The sequence below is a fragment of the Mesoplodon densirostris genome, chromosome 12, assembly GCF_025265405.1.
Source record: "Mesoplodon densirostris isolate mMesDen1 chromosome 12, mMesDen1 primary haplotype, whole genome shotgun sequence".
Classification (NCBI taxonomy): domain Eukaryota; kingdom Metazoa; phylum Chordata; class Mammalia; order Artiodactyla; family Ziphiidae; genus Mesoplodon; species Mesoplodon densirostris.
Genome location: NC_082672.1, coordinates 48,134,023 through 48,159,223, shown reverse-complemented (window position 1 = coordinate 48,159,223; position 25,201 = coordinate 48,134,023). Strand labels below are relative to the sequence as shown.

Here is a 25,201-nt window from a genome sequence, read left to right as displayed (position 1 = left end):
CCTTGATTCCTTTTGCTCTACGATCTTTGTTGACTAGGTTAAATGTGTGCTTCTTAATCTTGGTTACACATTAGAATCACTGACGAGCTTCAAAAAAATACAGGTTCTGAGCCCTTCCTCTAGAGAGCATGAGTATTGCTTTGAGGTTGGGACCAGGAATTGGTTTGGTTTTCAAAGCTCCTCATGTGATTCTAATGAACGCATGGAGCTGAGAACGACCAAGTTGGATAATATAGTAGAAAGTTTCCAGCTCTGGAAGCTGCCCAAGGAGCCTGAGCTCAGCCTCACGCTATCATTATCACCCAGTGACTGATGACGACTTCTTTCACTGGTTACCTTGCTGGCAACACTTCTGGTCTGAGCAATGAGCTCTCGGATCCTCTGGATACTGGCAGAAACGTTGCTTGCAGGCCGCTTCTGCTCTACTGTGCGAAGCTGATCCAGGAGCTGAGGGACAACCTCTGTCAGATTTCCAACTGCAGTTAATAAAAATTAATCACTTGAGTAGATAACTCAGTATTAAGTCTACTTCAGGAATGAGATGAAGAGACAACAAATACATGGTTACTTCTGGTAGAACTATAAGAAATTATTTTTAATTCTGAAAAATTAGTAGCTAAGCCCAAAGCATAATCAGTTCCTACCTTGTGACACTTATAATACATATTGAACTATAAATTGTATGCAGAGCAAGCTGACATATAATGTACACTTCTAAAGGGCAGGGCCCATGAGAAATATGCAGATGTTCATTTCACTATATAGCACAAATTCTGCTTGCATTTCTAATATAACTGATATAACAGGTCAAAAGGAATGCTGGGCAAAAGGAGGTGGCATCTTGTTTTCCAAAATGCCTGTTCACATATCAGAGTGCCCCTGCAGTGGTCCACGCAGAGGCAGAGCTAGATGGAAGAAACAAGGGAGCAACCAGAAAAGTGGCAGTTGCGCCAAGGTTTATGGTCCCAGACAAAGGTGATGGTAGGAGCAGATCTTACTGACTTCTTAGGTTCCTTTTTGTTGTGTGGGGAGGGGGGATATACAACACACACAGAGAAAAGAGCACAAATCATAAGGATACAGCTTGATGAAAGAACCCCAGACACAGAGAATGCCGTAACTTTCTCCAAAGTTTCATGGACTGGAGCACTGGCTCTCCATGTGTGGTCCCCAGACCAGCAACATGGAGGTGGGGCTCAGGTGATTCCGATGCACACTAGTGTTTGAGAACCACTGGACTTGAACATAAATATCTTTGGGCAAACTCCTATCTAAGGGTAGGGCATGGTCACTGAGCATTAGCAGCTGAACAAAAGCAAGCCTCTTCCTGGAGCCAAACTAAACTCAGATTCAGGAGAATATGTCAGTGAGGACCCAGGAAACTTTTCTTTTCTGTACTTAGGAAACAAGGTGCTTCTCCAGCAAAAGGAATGAAATCAGGTAAATAATAGCTACTATCATTTAGTGTATTTGTTAATACAGCGGTAAATATTTGTTATTTGGATCCCTGGCCACAATAGCTATGCTATAAAATGGCTATTGTTATAGTATAATAGTCTTCAACATCAGAGGCAATAAAGTATGTTTAAAGCATTACATTAAATGCTGATTATGAAAATGTGTACAAAACAGGGTTCCTCTACCCTCAATTCTCTCAGAGAAAGGGAGCCACTTTATAGAGTCTTTATGAAGTCTCATATTATGGTATGCTTTTTCATTTACCTTGTTTTGAACCACAAAATGCTATTTGAGGAAAGCACACAATCAGTGTTAGTTCTAGATGGTTACTGGAATCACTGATGGGACTGAACAAGGAGGAAAAAAAATTAACACCCATTTAGTAAATATTCCTGAGGCAATATCTTTACAAATGTAAATACTGGATATCATGTAGGCAAATTTTTTAAAGATTAAGTTTCAAAAGAAATTGAGTGGTTACATGAAGGGCTCATGAATATATACTTAAAAGATGAGTATGAAAGAGCTATCTTCCTGTTACAGGAATGGATATTGTGCCCTGGGATAAAATTTCTAGCGATGGACAAATCCATACGTGGATTTAAAAAGTTGGTTCTTAATCCAGATGGAAGTGAAGGGAATATGGTCTGCAAAACCATTCTGGAGAACTGGAAGTTCTAATCATGACAAAGACATTGATATTTAGGAGGTACGAAAAGATGGAATAAAAATATGAGACTGGAAAAAAATTCTCAAGTAATATGTGATTTTAATATCTATGTATAACTAAATTAATTAGATAGATATCAACATATTTCATCTTCATTACTATATATTTATATTAAAGTTGGCCAACAGACTTTACTTCTTAATGGGAAGCTAAAGTTCTATTTGGCCATATTCAGTACTTGTTGGTAATAACCTGCTTTACTCAGGTAAGGAAAAAGCATGATGTTTAGTAACAGCAGTGCTGTTTAGTAAACTTTTTTCCTAAAAGCAAACCAATATTTTGTTAACATATTTATTCTAACAGGTGATTGCCCTTCTTCCCCAAAGAATCAATCTTACATTGATAAAAACAAGTGTTACCATTATTTCACACAGAAAAAAATTGACTCAACCAGTCTGTCTGGTGTTTATTTATGGGAAATACATATATTTCCTATGTCCGCACACATACATATATATTGATAGGTGAACTGAGCAAAAGCTTTTATCCTTTTCTAAGCTAACTTCTACAATATTCCAATCTAAAACTTGAATGAAAAAAATTGCTTCTTAACAAAAGATGTGTAGGGTTTAATGGCCAATTCCTCAATTGGATGCAAATTGTGAAGTTACTAAGTGATACCTGCATCTCTGGCAGAGTCCACTGCAGTGTTGTAAGCAGATGAGTCAAACTGTTGAAGATTCTGTGACCAGTTGGTTAGGCTGTTAGTCATCGGGGCGGCTACCTGCTGGACTTCCACTGTGGTCTTGTTAGCTTCTGCGGTGATCAGCTTCGACTGACCCAGGCGCTGCTGAGCGTCACCTTCACACAGAGCACAAGGACATTTACTTTGCAAAGAAGTAGGACATTTGATGGGGTCATGAATATCCATTTCATCACTGGGATGAAAGAGACCTCAAATTCAGGCTTTTCAGCCAAACCGAGATCTTTAAATAAATGTTAATTGTGGTATAAGTCAGGTGCACTAGAATATTGTAAGTAGTATTAACAAGTGAGATTGAAAAACTCTAAAGTCTCATTAAAATCATGTCGTTCATTTAAAACATTTCCAAATTAAAGGGAAATTTAAAAAAAAGAGTAGTATTTCTTCAGGTTAGAGACCTGGTGAGGAAGCTATAGAAAATGCATATGAGATACTAACTCATAAAATGCCTATGTCTGAAATGCATTGTAAATATCACTTTCTTCTTTGTGGGACACCTTCTGCCATAAAAATGATGCTCTAGTACAGAAGTAAAAGTATTTTTGAATAAGAAAAGCAAGTTTCAAAAGAGATCTATAGTGAAAATTTTTTTGTTATATATTTAAAATAAAAATATGTTTACAACAAAATGGTTTTTTCCTGGGTAATGAGATTATAAAAGATTTCTCTTCTTTCTCTTTTCTTATTTATATTTTCTAATTTTTCTATAATGGTCATGTATTATTTCTGTAATAAAAACAATTAAAAATCACTCAGGTGAGGTTGTAGCTTTAATTATTTTTAACTGGAGAAACATTTAACTTAACCCCACATGCTCTGAACTCTGATGGATGTAGCTTTGAATCCTGGGTCTGCTTCTTTTTGTTGCTGTGCCTTTTGGAGCAAGTTCCCCCACCTTGACAAGCTTCAGGGTTCACATCAGCCTAAAGGCAACAGCAATACTTGCCCACATGAGATAATGTTTGTAAAATACAGCCCAGTGCTTAGCATGTGGTAGCTCTGATGATGCTGATGCACCCTTCTGGCCAGGGCTTTTGCATCCTGTAGTTCTGTAGCTGAATTTGCTCTGTGTAGTGAAACACCACAACCAGCAGCAATGTGTTAACTTTCACTATGCCGGGAAAGGCACTTATGCGCCCAATCACATCTTTCTAAGATACCACTGTAGTTCCAGATTAGGCAGCATGAGTGCTCTTGTTTTTCTCTCTGGCTCAGTGGTCTCCCTGCTTGCACTATAAGAACGACATGACATGTAACAGAGAGCAGCTGTTTACTGCTGGGGCCAGAGAAACCCAATAACCAAATTAGGGCATATTTGTTAATGAAAAAGGATGTTCACAAGAAAGTAGGTTACCAAATAGTATAAACATCATGATCTCATTGATATGCACGCGTGCACGCACACACATACACACAAGATTGGAGGAAAATGCTGTCAAATTTAATTGTCACCCCTAGGTGATGTGACTACAGCTTTTATTATTTTCCAGGACTTTTGTGTGTATGTGTGTGCGTGTGTGAGATAAACATTGTTTCTTTTGTCATCAGAAAGCAATATTTATTTATAAAAAGATTAATAAGCAAAGAATCACCTACTCTTTCCTCAAAGGTTTACCTTAATACTAGTGAACAAACAGATGAGCCTTAAGTTCTCCCTGAGATCCTCACCTCTCTCTGTGGCTTGCAGTCTCTTAATGGCATCATTTAATCTGTTTTTGAGGGTACTCTTCCTTGCTAGGGCTCCACCCACGCGCCTACTGGTGTCAGCCACTGCCTCGTTATTGCCTGTGAAGAAGCCAAAAAAAGTACAAGTAGGGCAAAGATGCCAGGGAAGAAATCTCCATTGCAACAAGGAAAATTCTGGTTTGTACCACTAAGTCATCTGCAATATTCTGAATATGATATAAACATAGAATACCAAAGCGGCATTTCAACTCAGAGGTAAAGGATTGCAGAAAACTTGTAACACTGCTTGGGAGTGATTTAGGATGTCATAAAGTAACTCATACGGATGTACAGATAATGGGTAATTTTTTTGATTGAAAAATATAGCACTGCTGTGACTAACAACCACGAGCAGCACGACTGATAAAGAGCTGAAAAGACCTATCTATACTTACGGTGATAACTGGTTAGGTAAGATTAATTATTTTTTCTTGATTGTTTTAATAAATTTTAATTGATACACAGCACACATCTAGAAAAGGGTACACAATTATAAGTGTAGGGCTTGATGAATTTTCACAAACTGAACACAAAATATAACCAGCGCCCAGGTCAAGAAAAGCATTTTTAAAAGCATTATTAGCCCGTTACGGTTTCCTGGGACCTCCATGATTACCCAGAGGTGACCACTATTCTGAATCCTATCTCCATCTGTTAGTTGTGTCTATTTTTAAGCTTTATTCAAAAGAAATGATAGAGTATTGTAATTTTTTATATCTTTTTGTATCTCTGTCTTAATTTTTGTACAGTTGTAAGTCTTGATACTGGGTAGTTTAAGTCTTCCAGTTGTTTTTTTTTTTTTTAATTCAAGACTGTGCTGGCTATTCTTGCCTACCCCCATCTACCCCCATTTCCAAAGAAATTCTAGAAGCATCCTGTATATGTATATACAGTTCTCGCACTTTAATTGAGATTATATTGAATCTATAGATAAATTTTGGCAGAAACTGTTATTTTTACAAATTCAAGTCTTCCACTTAATGAACAGTTTTTATTTATTCTTCCTTAGATCTAAATTCTCATTTTGATCTCATTTAGATCATCTTTTAATTTCTTCAGTAGCGTATTAAAGTTTTATGTGTAAAGATCTTAGCATCTTGCATCAGATTTATTCCTAGGTAATTTATGTTATTGCAAATGGTGTTATTTTAAAAACAGTTAATTTCTAATTGTTTTACATAGAATTAAACTGGATATTTACACATTGAATTGATAATGTGGGGAATCCTTGTTTTATTTCCAATCTTAATGGAAAAGCTTTCAATATTTCAGTATGAATATTGGTTTGTTGAATATTATTTTATTATTCTTTATTAGATTATGGAAGTTTCCTTCTATTCCTAGTTTGCTATGAGTTTTTTTAAAACATGAGTGGGTAGCGAGTTTTGTTAAATGATCTTCCTGCATGTAGTGAGATAAGCATATGAATGTTCTCCTATGTTCTATAAATGTGGTGGTGAATTGCTACTGATGTTTTAAATGTTAAAATATCATTGAAATCCTGGAATAAACCTAACTTGGTCATGTATTACCATTTCTATGTATGCTAGATTTGATTGGCTAATATCCTGATTAGGAGTTTCACATCTCTGTTTAAGAGAGAATTTGGCTTATATTTTCCCTTGTTTATAACGTCCTTAGGTTTTGATATCTAAGTTTTGTTGCTTCACAGAAAAAAGAGAGTATTTCCTCCTTTTCTATTTTCTGGAAGAATTTATGTACTAATGGTGTTATTTCTTCTTTAAGTGTTTTGGAGAATTCACTGGTGGAGCCATCTGAGCCTTGAGATTTCTTTGTGGGAGGGCTTAATTACTGATTAGATTTATTATACACATGTATGTACATACAGTTCTATCAGATTTTCTATTCGTTCTTGCATCAGTTTCGATAATTAGTCTTTTTCTTAAAAAATTATTCTTGAAAATATACTTGTAGCATAGACCCTAACTGGGGCTACCTTGGCACAAATCTAAACAAGTCATGATGTAATATCTTGTCACCTGAACTGAAGGATCAACTTTCCCAAGAATTCTTGTTTCATGCTTTGTTTACTTCCAAAGAATCAGGAAATGTATGTTTCTTTACAAACAAAAAAATAATTTCTTCACTTCCCCTTCTTTTCTTTCTCTCCAATGGGCTTGCAAATATATACTCTCCCATGGTATACTGTCTCTTTTCAAGTATACAGTCTTGGTGTGCTTGGTTTATTGTTCAGTTATCTTTTCCCCATACATGTACATAATGGGTATATATGGGTGATGCTTAGATGATTCTGTCAATGTACTTGTACCAAGTACAATGTAACCAAAGTACAAGCATTTCTTTCTTGTTTCCTCTGGGTAGTGCCAATAATTTCGCAGAATTCAAGGAGGGTCTTAAACATACTTTGTTGTTATTTTGCACCCTCTCTCCCTCTTTTAGTTTCAATTTTTGAATATTGTGATACAAGCAATCTATTCAGCTCTTCCTTTTGGGTCTTGTTACTGCAAAAAACACTGGCTGATATACTGAGAAAGAATATATTTAACTGTATTTGGAGTTTTTGATAAAATAGGAGAAAGAAAGTCTATTTGGGGCTGGATGTTTATAAGAAGAAATGCCTCATAAAAAGCCTGTCCTATTTGGAACCCACTGTCTTACATAGACATTTTTCATTTTACAAATTAATTCAGTAGAAGATTTTAAAAGACAGCAGCTTCCTGAGTTTATTACAGATGGCTATTTGATATACATAATGAAAAAAAGGAAATCTGGTAAATAAAGATTACTGATCATTGAAATTCATTTGGAAATGAATTAATAGTAATCTGAAATTACAGGGTAACTCAATAGATGAAATATGGTTCAATTTGAAAATCTGAATTTATATTACAAACATGCATATTTTCTAAAGGGAGGCAAGTTCTGATCCACACAGTCCTAACTCCCCATCAGTGTCCCTTTGGCAAATAAACATATGAAGGGGTTTAACCAAACAAGATCATGAAATAGGTGACCAGATCTGAAAAATATTCAAAGAGACCAAAGCAGAGAGGTTTATCTACACATAAAATATGGAACTTTGAAGAGACAGCATTATCAGAATAGAAAAATTGCTTTCATGAGGTTCAACAAATCAGTAATGACAGGATTGAGAAAATACTTTGCAAATTATCAAGGAGAATAAAATATTTAAGTCACTGCATCGTAAAGACCCACATACTCTGGTCTTCACAAACAAAAGCAATACATACGTATGACAACATTTATCCAAAAATATTTTAATATAAGTATTCTAATTCTTTACTGCTAACATTCTAATTCTTTTCTAAAGAGCATGTTTAAGACTAAACTTGTATAATGAATTAATTAGAATGAAGAAACAACATTTTTATTGTCTGTTTACCCAGATAATAGCTGCTTTATGGTAATTAAATAGTTAAATAGTCTGCATATGAAAAACAAATGCATTTATTTTCTGTATATAATGGCTCTACATTTAAAAAAGAGAGAAAATGTACAGTTAGACTTCAAGTTAATTGCTTTGATAAAATCACATGAAATGTTCAGTTTCAAACTTGGTCTTTGTTTTTAGGTGGTAGAAGTTAGCTAGATAATGGATTTCCAACCTCATTAGTCAATGCTCGAATATCCTTAGGAATGAGCTCATTACCTCAGAGATGAGTAAGGTTTAGTAAAATTCTTAGTTTGATTGTTTTCAAGAGTAACTCATAAGATTCAAAACTAACTGAAATGATTTCACTTTTATTTTTTCCTCCCTCTCCCACTCTGGGATGTGCTTGATTTAGCAGGTGCAGACACTAGCCTTTGGAAGTGCTTTTTTTCCATATGGTCATTAGGCTTGTCCTAAATACAGCAAACTTGTATAACACAAACTACAAGAAAGTGCAAAAAACCAGATGGCTTTGTGGTACCCTGTCCTCCTGACTCTCACAGTGCTGACCCATCCCTTCATGGTAAAATTTTAAAGGGCCTTGTGAATTGTTCAAGGAAGGTTACATTATGTGCAATATAATTTTAGTGTTAAAGTGTATTTTATGGTACTATCTTCTTGAAAATTGGCATTCATAGTAGGTTTCTATTAATTAGCCTTCTTGATTAGCAAGAATATCCACTATATATTGGATAACTATATGTTTCCATGTAATTTTACTACATGGAATTTTTTGAAACCATAATTTATTTGAAAATATCTAATACTTGCTTTTTTATTATTCAGATGAAATATAATTTATTCTTTAATCCTAGCATTTTGAAACCTCTGTTTATATGCAGGAACACTGTGTAAAAGGAGGGAAGCAGCTATAAATCAGAAGGAAGACAGGAAAGAAAAGATATTTACTAGAATTTGCCCTTGCTTGCAGCTCTCTGGCTTGACTGAGGAGGTTCTCACTCTCATCTTTATGGTAAATGATTTGCGTATCAATCCCACTCACAGCCTACAAGGAAATTGGATGGAGAGAGTAAGAATGACAGCAGAAGTAATCAACTTTTCATCATTCTAGGATTTAAATGATACAGTTTATCTGCTAAACACCAAGCAAAATACATACAGCTTCATTTTCATAGCTCAAAATCAAGGTCAAATGTGAACATGAGAAAATAATATCCTTGACATTTTCAAGATAAATGGTTTTTGAGGAAAATTCAGTGAACTTGGAATAGTGCTTGGCCAAGGGCCCACCAAAGTGCTTGTCATGAAAAAGCTGTTGAATAAACAATTTTTGAGTTGAGGAAATCTGAATGTATGCATAAAGTATCTTTTCTATCAGCAGGAGCTAGTCTTAAATATTTTTTATTCAGGGACTTTGGTTTACAAAAGCTGTCAAAGAAACTGGCATTTGCTGATTGGAGTATGACACATCTTGAAGAACCTGCATTACTGAAACATTCATAACATAAGTAAAATGGTCTTTTCTTAGTTCTCCTGCACTTTCTGCCATTTGTATTACATTGGAAGCTCAACAGATGACATTAGGAAACAGAAAAGTCATAAGCCAGGAAAAGGCAACATATAAATGAATGTTAAAGTAAGGGAATACTCACATCATAAATTCGATCAGTGATGTTCAAAGCCTGTTCTGCCATTTCGTTGGCTTCACTAACATAATTGGCAATATTTTCATAGACATTTGAAGCGTCCAAAGCCTTCTGTACCAGCCCATTCACATCTGAACTGTGCAAATTCCTGTTAATAAACAAACGTGGCATTATTTCTCCTTCTTACCTCCTTGGGAAATAGGGCCATTTTTAGGGCCTGATTGGAGTACTTCTGGGACCAAAGGTACTTCCTTCCTGTTATTTAAAGTTACCTGGCTGGGCAAGGTTTTCCCGAGCTGCCTTTCCTAAGGGCACATTTTCTTTGCATTCCTCTACTTTTGGTTCCCTCAAGGCTTCACCTTGTTTTGGCTCCTTGGTGGCGTGAGGCAGAAGAATGAACCCACAATCATCCCCACCTGCTGCTTACCCGAATCAGCATTGTTATTCCCTCCCTGACAAAGAAACTAAGGCCCTTGGAGAGGGTGCATAACCTCAGCTGGTGTTAAATATTAGTTGGTTTCACTCTATTCAATCTTTTTTCCTTCTTTTATATAACAGATCACATTTTTCTTTAAGAAACGCTGTAACACATATTGAGTATAATGTACAGATACTGGGCTAGCCCTGTTCCATATATTATGTCTCTAAATCTTACCACACCCATGAAGTTGATATTGTTATTCCTTTTTCCATAAAAGTTGCTGAGGCTCTGAGGAAGGGTGCATAGCTTGCCCAGGGCAAACACGGTTACGGTCTGTCTCACTCCTGAGGCCCAGCTGCCCCCGCTTAAGTGCACAGCCTCATCTTACAACCACCCCTGCCCTGATACCACGTTCTCTGCCTGTGTCCCTTCTGGCCCCTGTAAGGTTCCTCTAACATTTACTGACACCCATGATGCACTGGACACCCTCACATAGAGGTTGATAACAGTATGTGCCTCAGAGGATTCATATGAGGTCTAACAGGGACAAAATATGTGTAATGTTTGGTTCCATGCCTGGCATCCAGTAAACCTCAGGATTTATTATACCTAAACCATTTCCTAAATGGAAATTTCAAACTGTAAGTGTATCCACACAATAATTCATACTATTGACAAACACTTCCTCCTCCATAATACAAACTCCAGCCCCCTCTTCTGCAGCTCATCCTAAATCCTTTGTCTTAATTTTATTCAGTCTTAAATCTACCAGTTCCATACTTTTTTCCCAATTCCAGAAATTGAGACTAGTATCACTTTATTCATCAGTAACTTCTCAGAAGATTCTCTGTGATGCAGTACATGACACTGCAGATCCTACATTGGCTCCTCTCTTCACACCACCCTGACCTATTGAGCTCAGCCTCCTCCAACCAGTTTCAGTCCCTGTACACCGGGGCTTAGGCTCAGAGGAACTTCCTCTGTATTTCCTTGGCAACTTTCTTCTTTTTTGTCCGAGTTCATCATCATTCTGGCTCCTCTGCAGTAGGGCTGAGAACCATTCAGAGGCCCACAAAGGTGCTTTCATGTTAACTTTTTTAAAATCAGAAGAAAAAAATGAGGATAACAATAATGATTACATTAGCCTTTATACCAATGTAGTAATGACATATAATTAAAGTTTTTTATGGCCCATGAAGGTCATAACACAGCCCTGCTCTGCAGAGGAAATTCTGATCCAAATGCCTGCTACTTAAATCTCCCCACAACCCCCTGTTCTCAGAAATGGCACAGAGAGTAAAACCTGAGGAAGTTTTAAAAGAAAGGGATAAAAGGTATAAAATGTTACCAATTTTTATTAATATTTAAAAATTTTGCTGGCTAGAGTGGTGAGCAGATATATCAAAGAGCTTGAAACAAAAAGCCTTTATTACTTTGTTTTCATTACTAGGCACAAAACAGGTACTACATCAATATACAAAATAAAGATGTGCTTTTGAAATGGAAGCTTCTTGATGAATTATGTTTATCTCTGTTTGAGGCAAAACATGCAAATCACTGCGTACACCAGATAGATGCTGAAGAATATTCACATTTTGAAGGGAAGACGTCCATAAATTTGGATGTTTTCCTGAATATATGTAGTCATAAATATGCTAAACATAAAAAAGGGACTTCAGGGTGATTGATATTTCTGATTATGTTTCATGTAAAGCATGGGGTAACTTCCTTAGAAGTTCTATCTAGAATACTGTTTACTGAAGGGTTGAGAAGGTCTGTGTTGGGATCCCATTCAATTGGATGTAGTCACTAAATGACAAAAGAACAACGAAGAGAGCCACAGAATTAATCTCAAAAATAATAATCTACCCATACAGTTGTTACCAAAACTAGTATTTTCTCCAAGTTCCATTTTATTGGCTTGATAAGAAGCACATTTCCTGGGAGCATGACACTGAGCTGGATACAACAACATCTCACACACCAAGGTTTTACCCATGATCTCACCAACCCCACTCCCACCCCTGCCCTTGGCAATCAGGAAAGAAAGGTGATTTAAGTTTTGAACAGAAGTGAATACTGGGTCTTATTTTATTCATGACCTTCATGATCCTTGTTTCTAATTGCCAGACTTGCAATCTTTCTCTATAATGATCTCATTATTTACCTATTTTTTCAGGGTCATGAATTCAATGCCAATCTTTTAGTACATTTCAATTAACATTAAATGAGTGCTTAGGACTCTCTTCTAGATACTGCGAGGAAAATTATCAATTGATTTTTTTCTCTTAAAGGTGTTGAAATCAAATAGTTCCTGCTGGGCACTGTGGAGTATCTGCCACAAGTCCCACGTATTGCCAACTTCCAACCAGCTTTACTTAAGACACTTGGGTGTGGAAAGCTAATGCTGTCTCTGAAATAAATAGGTGATGATGGCAGAATTGGACCTTGCAGAAGGATCTGATTTACTTGATACTATTTTGGGCAGCAGTTATATCCCTATAACTAAAATGTGTTAGGTTATCTTATCAATAATGTGGAACAGAACTACCCCTCTGTCAGGTTTCTAATCTGACAGATTTTTTAAAATCGAAAAACTGTCTCCCCAAAGCAACTGCAAAAAACAATAATTGGCTCTCAGACTGGCCAACCAACAAACAGAAAAACAAATAAGCAAACCCAACTCTAAAACCAAACTGCTAACACTGTATCCCAGCAACCCTGTCATGTGAAATTGAATAAAAATAAGTTACTCAGCCTATAAAGATGTTTGCATTTCTAAAACCAGGATATTACCTGCTCAATTCATCAGCCTCTTGTTGAAGGTTCTGTGCATGGTCAACAGCCTCCTGAACTAAATCATGACTGAGGTTGCTTAGGTTGGATAGTTTTCTTTGTAGTTCATTTTTGGCTCCATCTATTTCAGCATAAATCCCTGATGCATTCTAAAAATATTTAAAAAAGAATTGAATTTAGAGGGACTTAAAATACTTTTCCCAGGGAGCACCAAAGATAATTTCTATTCCTCCTTACTATGAAGTTCAGTAAGTTTCAGGACAGATCTACAAGAGTCTAAAAGGTTATACATAGATATTTATCTACTTGCATCTTCAACTCCTTCTCTACTGATTGCTTCCCTACAATTCAGACATGCTCTGCCATCTCTCATCTGAAAAGAAAACTAAACAGAAACCCTCCATTGTCCACACTTCTCCCTAATGTTATTACCCTACTTTTTTATCCCTTTCATAGCAAAATAGACCCCCCCCCAAAAAAAAGAAGTGTTTCTTCTGCATGCTATCTCTATCTCATCACCTTTAAATTCACGCTTTTGACCTATTCCAGTCTGGATTTTACCTCAATACTCCACCAACACAGAAATTCACTTAATGATTTCTGAGTTACTAAACCTGATGGGTATCATTCAGTTCTCATCTTATCTGACCTCTCAGCTGCATTTCTTTTGCTGACTACTCTCCCTGACACTCACCTTGTAACATGACCTCTCTTAATTTTCAATTCAACAGTAGACCTATGATCTTAGCTAAAGATGCTTCAAACCTATGACTTCCAGCCTTGGCTGGGCCCTCAATGCTGAAAAGAATTCGCTCTCCCGGTCACATAGTGACTCTAAACACTGTCACCATTCCAAAGCCAATAATAATTCCTTCCCCCACCCCTTTCCGATTCTCATCAGGTCACTTTCTTTTCTTTTTTATTTAGAAGACATAAGCTAACTGTTAGTGGGAACACTTTTTTCCAGCTCCCAATGTGATGTTCCTTTCCTATGAAGGCAGCTCAGTTAGTGGAACTACAGGCCTTTCCACCTTTTCCTTATTCTGCCCTGAGAGGAGGAGTGGTTTATTTGCTTGGTCAACTTAGGGGATAACTATACAGAGCCTGCTCAACTCCACCCTTCTGCTCTTGGGAGCAAGCAGCTAGCAGAAAGCTGAGTTTCCCTGTGCTCCTGCACACAGCAAAAGCTGTCCTGGGGAGAAGCCCCTCCCCGCCCCAGGAACCCTGCGGTGTTTGCAGTCTCCTTGGGCAGACCTGCCTAATTCTGGGATTGAGTATCAGCAATCCCACTTGGCTAAGAGATCTCTTAAGAAGCCACACCCTCAGTTTAGCTGAAATAAAGGTGATATTCTTGGTCGTAATATTTACTGTTTATTTTTCAACTTGTTTAGAACTTGGGTGCTGAAAGGGATACCATTTTTTGATAGCCCCTAAGAGCCTCCAACACCGACAACCAGGAGTTTCCCCAACTCTTTGCTACCACCCCCCAGCTCCCTCCCCAGCCAACCCTATACACTTACTTATAGCTACATCTTCCTCATATTTTAAGATGAAAAGTGTTCCTTTTCTGTACAAGGCGCATTGCTGCCCTATTTTTTCAGTGCCCGTTTTCTGTTTTCTTGCTCCCTAGCTATTGGCTCTTCTCAGATATAAATATACTTAAGTTCCTACTAAAATACAAACAAACAAACAAACAAACAATTACTTGACTCTAGCTTCCCCTGCAGCTTCTTCTCTTGTGTTGATGAACTGCTCACCACAGAAATGGTTGTTGCCCCAAGGTTCCCAATGTCAGACCCCATACTGCCAGGTCCATTAGACACTTTTCTGTATTTACCAGATCTGTCTCTGGTTTGTAGCAGTGTTGGTCACAGTCTCTGCCTTAAAACCCTCTTTTTCCCCAGTTTCTGTGATGCTGCTCTGTCCCGGTCTCCTATTTCTCTGGCCAGGCAGAAGACTTTCAAAGCTGGTGTTCCTAGGGGCTAGACTCAGCCCTTTCCTGTCTGAGCGATCTAACTCCTTTCTCTGAACCCAGCCTTTTAGTCTTCTGATCCATTCTCCACCACCTTACAGGAATGGTGAACTTCCTATTAAGCAAATCTGATCATATTATTTCCCTTCTCAAAATCAGGCACTTGCTTTGCATGAACAAATCCAAATCCTAAGTGAGGCTTCAGCAACTGACTCCTCCTCTTACCAATTTCATCATTTCTTACCACTTCCCACCCAACTGCATCCCATGGTCCAAACTTGACTGATTGTTGTTTTCATGCTCTGTAATTTTTTCTGGCACCTGTGCCTTTTCACATATTTTCTCTGTCTGGAGTAACTTCTCTTTGTTTTCTGTCTGATCCACCGGGAAAAGTTCTACTCATCCTTCCAAATTCAGCTCAGATACCACTTCCTTTATGAAGCCATCTCTTACCTCTTTAGGGTGAGCTGTGTTGCCACATATTTCAATTATCCATGTGCCACATGACTGTAATGATTTCACATTATTATTCCACCCACCAGATTACATAATCTTAGAAGGCAGGGACTATGTTTAATTTATTTTTATACTCCCAGAATGTAGCATAGTTCCTAGCACATAGGGTTTATGTTATGACTACAGTATTAAGGCTGTAGTCCATTTGGCTGGTCATCTGGGGAACAATACTTTGAAAAAAAAGTTTTTAGTTGTATAAGCAGAAAACATACCATGGATATTCTACCTTTACTCATTAATTTGCTCAGCAAATATTCACTGCGTACCCACTATGTGCCAGGTACTCTTTCAGGAGATAGAACACATAGCTATGAACACAGTCTCTACTCTCAAGGAATTCACAATCTAGTGGGAATATACAGTAATAAATAAAACAAGTGGTTAAATAAGTGAACAAACTAATTTCAGGGAATAAAAAATATTTTGAATAAAAGATAACAGGTATGATGGGTTAGAGAGTGACTGAGGGCAAGAGAGCCATCTGGACTGAATGTTCACAAGGACACTAGCCATTTGAAGATCTGGGGATATCAGGTGCAAAAGTCCTGAGGCAAGGAAAAGTATGGTGTGTTTGAAAAACAGGGAGGAGTTGGAGTGTATGAACAGGAGTGGGCTGAAGTGTAGTGAGGAGGGAGAGAGTGGGTATGAGGTCAGAGAGGTGGGCCAGAGTAAGGTCACTTAGGGCCTCATGGGCCATGTAGCATGAGTTTGTTTCTTACTTTAAGTATCACTGGAGGTTTTGTGTGGGATAAATAATGTTATCTGATTATGTTTTTAAAGGATTGTTTTGCTGCTGCATCGAGAATGGATCCTGAGGGGCAGGTGTGGAGGCAGATGAATCAGTAGGAGGCTCTTTCAGAAGTCCATACTGGAGATGAGGAGACTTGGACTCATACTCAAGAGTAGCAGCAGAGAAGAGGGTAGTGGTCAGAAATTAGGATTCGGCTTGGAGGTAGGGCCAACAGGTCTTGTTGAAATGGGAGTGAGGGGAAAGGAGAAATCAAGAAGGACTCCAGAATTTTGATTTGAGCAATGGGATTGTGCTAGTTACTGAGCTAGGTGAAACTAGGGAAGAGGGTGTTATTTAGAATATGTTAAGTTTGATATGCCTATTACACATCTAAGTGGTAGATGAAATTGAAATTTAGCTACATACCACGCTGAGTTCTTACTTGAAAACGTCAAGTAAGCATTTGGATATAGAAGCTTGGAACTCAGTGGAGGTCTCAGAGCTAGAGGTACACATTGTGGAATCATGCATCTAATTGTTCTTTAAAGTCATGGGATTCATTGCGATCAACTAGGGAGAGAGCATAAGTAGAAAAAAGGGCCCAGACTGAGCACTGAGCCATTCATTACCTAGAGCAGGGACCAACATGGCCCAGGGCCAAGTGTGGCCTGAGGCCTATTTTTATATAGCTCCCCCTAGGAATATTTTTTACATCTTTAAAGAGTTCTAAAAAACATAAAACCAAACAAAACAAAGAAGAATAAGGGAGAACAGTTTTATGTGGCCTGCAGAGCCTAAAATATTTACCACATAGTGGACATGCAGAGGCGAAGTTAGCAAAGTTGGCTGAGAAGAAATGGCCATGGAGGAAGGAGAAGAATCAGATGAGTGGGGTATTGGAGAACTCAGGACAGGAGCTCTAAGTGTTTAAAAACAGAGGGAAGGGTAATTAGTGGCAGGGCTAACAAAGCTGAGGAGAGAGAAACAACCATGGTTTTGGCTATGTTGAGGTCGCTAATGACTTGGACAAAAATAGTCTCAGTGAAGGGACATGGAATCCCATTTGGAGTGGGTTGAGTACAGTAGACAGTGGGTGGCTGGAAGGTGGAAACAGCAACTGTAAATGACTTGAGATGTTTTGCTGTGAAGCAGAGTAATGGGGCAGAGATTAGAGGGGATGTGAGCAGGGCTTTTCTTCCTTTTAATTTTTAAAAGATAGGAGACACTAGAGTAGGTTTCTATGTTGGCAGTAATGATTCAGTAAAGAGTAAGAATTGGGCAGAACAGAAGAGAGAGGGCACAGTTTGGGAGTGAAACCCAGCAACCATGTTTTTGAGCAGAGGAAGGATGGGATTCAGAGCATAGGTGGAGGGATTAAACTTTGACAGGAGAAGGAACATTTCATTAATTATAATAGGAAGGAAGGTAGAAGTGTAGATACACATGCAGGTAGACTGGTAGCTTTGGGGAGGGAAGATGAGTTGAATTATCCTTTGTTCCTAATTTTCAGCGAAGCAAGAAGCAAATTCACCAGCCAGACTGATATAAGGGGAGGTGGGTTTCCCACCAGTCATATTGGCTTCTCTGGTGTGGCCACGATGCTGAGAGTACTTGGGTTTACAGGGTTAAGGGATCAGAATTCTCAGGTGAGTACAATAGGGGAAGAGGTAGGTATGGAAGTAAAGGGTGTTTGCAAAGAATGATTATACTGATAATTTTAGCTCCTTAAGGAAGGAAGGGCAAATGAGATGGAGGTTTTGGCGTGGCTAGAGAATTGGTGGAGTGTGCCTTCTAGAGTAAGTGACCTAAGAGGTGGTGCTCAGGGTGGGAGGTGCTTGATACTGGGATTTGGGAGAGGTATTCTTAGTGATGACAAGACCTGGGTCTGGTCATACTAGGGATTACAGAGGTGGATGGGAGGAAAAGCTTGTTGGACAGGAGAAGTTCAAGGAACCAGAGGTCTGAGAGCTGGTGGACTCATCCATCTGGATTTTGATGTCAGCAAGGATAGTGGTGGGAGTAGGGATGGAGAGGAAGACAGGGATGGAGAGGAAGCTAAAATAGTCAAAGAATGAGATGGTGATCAGATGACTTTAAAATAATATCCTTTTAAAGGTAATAAAAATGAGCTAGGAGTACTTTTGTGGGAGAGGAACCAAGATGGCAGAGTAGAAGGACGTGCTCTCACTCCCTCTTGCGAGAACACCAGAATCACAACTAGCTGCTGGACAATCATCGACAGGAAGACACTGGAACTCACCAAAACAGATACCCCACATCCAAAGACAAAGGAGAAGCCACAATGAGACGGTAGGAGGGGCGCAGTCATAGTAAATCAAATCCCATAACTGCTGGGTGGGTGACTCACAGACTGGAGAACACTTACACCACAGAAGTCCACCCACTGGAGTGAAGGTTCTGAGCCCCACGTCAGGCTTCCCAACCTGGGGGTCCGGCAACGGGAGGAGGAATTCCTCGAGAATCAGACTTTGAAGCCTAGTGGGATTTGATTGCAGGACTTCAACAGGACTGAGGGAAACAGAGACTCCACTCTTGGAGGGCACACACAAAGTAGTGTGCACATCGGGACCCAGGGGAAGGAGCAGTGACCCCAGGGGAGACTGAACCAGACCTACCTGCTAGTGTTGGAGGGTCTCCTGCAGAGGTGGGGGGTGGCTGTGGCTCACCATGGGAACAAGGACACTGGTAGCAGAGGTTCTGGGAAGTACTCCTTGGCGTGAGCCCTCCCAGAGTCTGTCATTAGCCCCACCAAAGAGCCCAGGTAGGCTCCAGTGTTGGGTCGCCTCAGGCCTAACAACCAACAGGGAGGGAACCCAGCCCCACCCATCAACAGTCAAGTGGATTAAAGTTTTACTGAGCTCTGCCTACCAGAGCAACAGTCAGCTCTACCCACCACCAGTCCCTCCCCTCAGGAAACTTACACAAGCCTCTTAGATAGCCTCATGCATCAGAGGGCAGACCCCAGAGGCAAGAACTACAATCCTGCAGCCTGTGGAACAAAACCCACATTCACAGAAAGATAAACAAGATGAAAAGGCAGAGGGCTATGTACCAGATGAAGGAACAAGATAAAGCCCCAGAAAAACAACTAAATGAAGTGGAGATAGGCAACCTTCCAGAAAAAGAATTCAGAATAATGATAGTGAAGATGATCCAGGACCTCAGAAAAAGAATGGAGGCAAAGATCGAGAAGATTCAAGATATGTTTAACAAAGACCTAGAAGAATTAAAGAACAAACAAACAGAGATGAACAATACAATAACTGAAATGAAAAATACACTAGAAGGAATCAACAGCAGAATAACTGAGACAGAAGAATGGATAAGTGACCTGGAAGACAGAATGGTGGCATTCACTGCTGCAGAACAGAATAAAGAAAAAAGAATGAAAAGAAATGAAGACAGCCTAAGAGACCTCTGGGACAACATTAAATGCAACAACATTTGCATTATAGGGGTCTCAGAAGGAGAAGAGAGAGAGAAAGGACCAGAGAAAATATTTGAAGAGATTATAGTCAAAAACTTCCCTAACATGGGAAAGGAAATAGCTACCCAAGTCCAGGAAGCGCAGAGAGTCCCATACAGGATAAATCCAAGAAGAAATATGCTGAGACACATAGTAATCAAACTGGCAAAAATTAAAGACAAAGAAAAATTATTGAAAGCAGCAAGGGAAAAACAACAAATAACATACAAGGGAACTCCCATAAGGTTAACAGCTGATTTCTCAGCAGAAACTCTACAAGCCAGAAGGGAGTGGCATGTACTTAAAAGTGATGAAAGGGAAGAACCTACAACCAAGATTACTCTACCCAGCAAGGATCTCATTCAGATTTGATAGAGAAATCAAAAGCTTGACAGACAAGCAAACGCTAAGGGAATTCAGCACCACCAAACCAGCTCTGCAACAAATGCTAAAGGAACTTCTCTAAGTGGGAAACACAAGAGAAGAAAAGGACCTATAAAAACAAACACAAAACAATTAAGAAAATGGTCATAGGAACATACATATCGATAATTACCTTAAACATGAATGGATTAAATGCTCTAACCAAAAGACACAGGCTTGCTGAATGGATACAAAAACAAGACCCATCTATATGCTGTCTACAAGAGACCCACTTCAGACCTAGGGACACATACAGACTGAAAGTGAGGGGATGGAAAAAGATATTCCATGCAAATGGAAATCAAAAGAAAGCTGGAGTAGCAATACTCATATCAGATAAAACAGACTTTAAAATAAAGAATGTTACAAGAGACAAGGAAGGACAGTACATAATGATCAAGAGATAAATCCAAGAAGAAGATGTAACAATTACACATTTTTATGCACCCAACATAGGAGCACCTCGATGCATAAGGCAACTGCTAATAGCTATAAAAGAGGAAATCGACAGGAACACAATAATAGTGGGGGACTTTAACACCTCACTTACACCAATGGACAGATCATCCAAAACGAAAATAAATAAGGAAACAGAAGCTTTAAATGACACAACAGACCAGATAGATTTAATTGATATTTATAGGACATTCCATCCAAAAATAGCAGATTACACTTTCTTCTCAAGTGTGCACGGAACATTCTCCAGGATAGATCACGTCTTGAGTCAAAAATCAAGCCTCAGTAAATTTAAGAAAACTGAAATCATATCAAGCATCTTTTCTGACCACAACGCTATGAGATTAGAAATGAATTACAGGGGAAAAAACGTTAAAAACACAAACACATGGAGGCTAAACACTACGTTACTAAATAACCAAGAGATCACTGAAGAAATCAAAGAGGAAATCAAAAAATACCTAGAGACAAATGACAATGAAAACACAACGATCCAAAACCTATGGGATGCAGCAAAAGCAATTCTAAGAGGTAAGTTTATAGTTATACAAGCTTACCTCAAGAAACAAGAAAAATCTCAAATAAACAGTCTAACCTTACACCTAAAGGAACTAGAGAAAGAAGAACAAACAAAACCCAAACTTAGCAGAAGGAAAGAAATCATAAAGATCAGAGCAGAAATAAATGAAATAGAAACAAAGAAAACAATAGCAAAGATCAATAAAACTAAAAGCTGGTTCTTTGAGAAGATAAACAAAATTGATAAACCATTAGCCAGGCTCATCAAGAAAAAGAGGGAGAGGACTCAAATAAATAAAATTAGAAATGAAAAAGGAGAAGTTACAACAGACACCACAGAAATACAAAGCATCCTAAGAGACTACTACAAGCAACTCTATGCCAATAAAATGTACAACCTGGAAGAAATGGACAAATTCTTAGAAACGTATAACCTTCCAAAACTGAACCAGGAAGAAACAGAAAATATGAACAGACGAATCACAAGTAAAGAAATTGAAACTGTGATTAAAAATTTTCCAACAAACAAAAGTCCAGGACCAGATGGCTTCACAGGCAAACTGTATCAAACATTTAGAGAAGAACTAACACCCATCCTTCTCAAACTCTTCCAAAAATTTGCAGAGGAAGGAACACTCCCAAACTTATTCTATGAAGCCACCATCACGCTGATACCAAAACCAGACAAAGATAGTACAATAAAAGAAAATTACAGACCAATATCACTGATGAATATAGATGCAAAAATCCTCAACAAAATACTAGCAAACAGAATCCAACAACACATTAAAAGGATCATACACCATGATCAAGTGGGATTTATCCCAGGGATGCAAGGATTCTTCAACATACGCAAATCAATCAATGTGATACACCATATTAACAAATTGAAGAATAAAAACCATATGATCATCTCAATAGATGCAGAAAAAGCTTTGGACAAAATTCAACATCCATTTATGATAAAAACTCTCCAGAAAGTGGGCATAGAGGGAAGCTACCTCAATGTAATAAAAGCCATATATGACAAACCCACAGCAAACATCATTCGCAATGGTGAAAAACTGAAAGCCTTTCCTCTAAGATTAGGAACAAGACAAGGATGTCCACTCTCACCACTATTATTCAACATAGTTTTGGAAGTCCTAGCCACGGCAATCAGAGAAGAAAAAGAAATAAAAGGAATACAAATTGGAAAAGAAGACGTAAAACTGTCACTGTTTGCAGATGACATGATAGTATACATAGAGAATCCTAAAGATGCCACCAGAAAACTACTAGAGCTAATCAATGAATTTGGTAAAGTTGCAGGGTACAAAATTAATGCACAGAAATCTCTTGCATTCCTATACACTAATGATGAAAACTCTGAAAGAGAAATTAAGGAAACAGTCCCATTTACCATTGCAACAAAAAGTACAAAATACCTAGGAATGAGCCTACCTAGGGAGACAAAAGACCTCTATGCAGAAAACTGTAAGACACTGATGAAAGAAATTAAGGATGATACCAACAGATGGAGAGATATACCATGTTCTTGGATTGGACGAATCAGTATTGTGAAAATGACTATACTACCCAAAGCAATCTACAGATTCAATGCAATCCCTGTCAAATTACCAATGGCATTTTTTATGGAACTAGAACAAAAAATCTTAAAATTTGTATGGAGACACATATGACCCCGAATAGCCAAAGCAGTCTTGAGGCAAAAAAACGGAGCTGGAGGAATCAGACTCCCTGACTTCAGACTATACTACAAAGCTACAGTAATCAAGACAATATGGTACTGGCACAGAAACAGAAACGTAGAGCAATGGAAGAAGACAGAAAACCTAGAGATAAACCCACGCATCTATGGTCAACTAATCTATGACAAAGGAGGCAAGGATATACAATGGAAAGAAGACAGTCTCTTCAATAAGTGGTGCTGGGAAAACTGGACAGCTACATGTAAAAGAATGAAATTAGAACACTCCTGAACACCATACACAAAAATAAACTCAAAATGGATTCGAGACCTAAATGTAAGACCAGACACTATAAAACTCTTAGAGGGAAACATAGGAAGAACACTCTTTGACATAAATCACAGCAAGATCTTTTTTGATCCACCTCCTAGAGTAATGGAAATAAAAACAAAAATAAACAAATGGGACCTAATGAAACTTTAAAGCTTTTGCACAGCAGAGGAAACCATAAACCAGACGATAAGACCACCCTCAGAATGGGAGAAAATATTTGCAAATGAATCAACGGACAAAGGATCAATCTCCAAAATATATAAATAGCTCATGCAGCTCAACATTAAAGAAACAAACTACCCAATCCAAAAATGGGCAGAAGACCTAAATAGACATTTCTCCAAAGAAGACATACAGATGGCCAAGAAGTGCATGAAAAGTTGCTCAAATGACTAATTATTAGAGAAATGCAAATCAAAACTACAGTGAGGTATCACCGCACACCAATTAGAATGGGCATCATCAGAAAATCTACAAACAACAAATGCTGGAGAGGGTGTGGAGAAAAGGGAACCCTCTTGCACTGTTGGTGGGAATGTAAACTGATACAGCCACTGTGGAGAACAGTATGGAGGTTCCTTAAAAAACTAAAAATAGAATTACCATATGATCCAGCAATCCCACTACTGGGCATATACCCAGAGAAAACCATAATTCAAAAAGACACATGCACCCCAATGTTCACTGCAGCACTATTTACAAGAGCCAGGTCATGGAAGCAACCTAAATACCCATCAACAGTCGAATGGATAAAGAAGATGTGGTACATATATACAGTGGAATATTACTCAGCCATATGAACCGGTTTGCAGGGCAGAAGTTGAGACACAGATGTAGAGATCAAATGTATGGACACCAAGGGGGGGAAAGCCGTGGGGGGGTGCAGATGGTGGTGTGCTGAATTGGGCGATTGGGATTGACATGTACACACTGATGTGTATAAAACTGATGACTAATAAGAACCTGCTATATAAAAAAAATAAAATAAAATTAAAAAAAAGAGTACTTTCGTGATGGTTTGGTTCACTGCATTTATCAGAAAATTTCTACTTTAAAAAATGTGACTTTTATTGATTTTTGAATGTCAGATTTATTAAACACACAACTTACGAGTAAAGAGTGAGTAGGATGTATCTAGATTTACACTTTCTACAGAACTTTCTATGATTATCTGTGCTGACCGAAATGGCAGTCACTAGCCATATGTGGTGCTATTGAGCACATGAAATGTGGCTAATGTGACTGAGGAATTAAATTTTAATTTTATTTCATTTTAAGTAATTTAAATTTAAATTTAAGTAGCCATGTGTGGCTAGTGGCAACTGTACAATGAAAGGAACTGAAAAATTCAGTCAACTGATCTTATTTTTACAATTCCAGCTAACTTGATAGATTGAATTGGAGTTGATTATTCTTCTGTGACACTGAGCTCCTGTTCTAACCTGCTATAAATACTAACCTGTGTCCTTACCTTTATTATGTCATCAAGTTCTGAAAGGGTCAGCCGAGGCATTGTCAGTGAGTCAGAAGACATCCTCAGAGACATGTTCACCCCTGCCATCTGTTCCCTCACTCTGTCATGCTGTTTCTGCATGAGGAAGAGCAAGGGAGAGAGGAAGAAAAGGTCGCTTTAGATAAAGGAGGCATCAGGGAGAGTGCTGTCAGCTTGCTGCCACTGCACTCTGACAGATCCAGGTTCCTATCCTAGATCCACCAATGAATTGCTGTGCCACTCTGGGTAATTCGACCCAGCCCAGGCTCAGCTTTCTCATTTATAAAATGGAGATAATGAAAGTAAGCACCTCAGGAGCTTCAAAGAACTTAGTTATGATTATTACTTACAGTGCCACCACATCAAAGAGAGTTGACACTCCAGAGAGGGCCCTTGCCTCTTTCTCCATAAATGTGAAATGGGGCTAGGGATACAGCATTGAATAGGCTCTGTATTTGCAGTAATTGAAAATTGAATTAATTCCAAAAAGCATTTATCGTGTGCTAACTTTGGGCCAGGCACAAATAGCTCATTTGGACAGGAATAAAGTATATACAAAAGAATCTTAATGTCCTTTTAAAAATTTTAAATGGCCCTATTATCAAAGCATAAAATTGTGATCTCGCTTCCTCCTACTCTGAGCTCTTTATGTTAGATGCTCAGATGTTCTGAGGAGGGAAATTGCCCAAGTGTGGTTGTATCTTTTTTC

General features: G+C 38.3%; 1 protein-coding gene across 3 annotated transcripts in view; it reads right to left on the bottom strand.

Moving 5' to 3' along the window:
- The window catches only part of LAMA4 (laminin subunit alpha 4), a 142,001-nt gene that overhangs the window by 33,171 nt on the left and 83,629 nt on the right, over positions 1–25,201 (bottom strand). For all 3 annotated transcript variants that reach the window (XM_060114340.1, XM_060114342.1, XM_060114341.1), the window contains exons 13-19: positions 24,472–24,588; positions 12,874–13,022; positions 9,663–9,804; positions 8,959–9,055; positions 4,560–4,676; positions 2,810–2,989; positions 337–476 (exon numbers count right to left, since the gene is read on the bottom strand). In XM_060114340.1, coding sequence (XP_059970323.1) covers positions 337–476; positions 2,810–2,989; positions 4,560–4,676; positions 8,959–9,055; positions 9,663–9,804; positions 12,874–13,022; positions 24,472–24,588 — 942 coding nt within the window. The remainder of the gene's footprint in view (positions 1–336; positions 477–2,809; positions 2,990–4,559; positions 4,677–8,958; positions 9,056–9,662; positions 9,805–12,873; positions 13,023–24,471; positions 24,589–25,201) is intronic.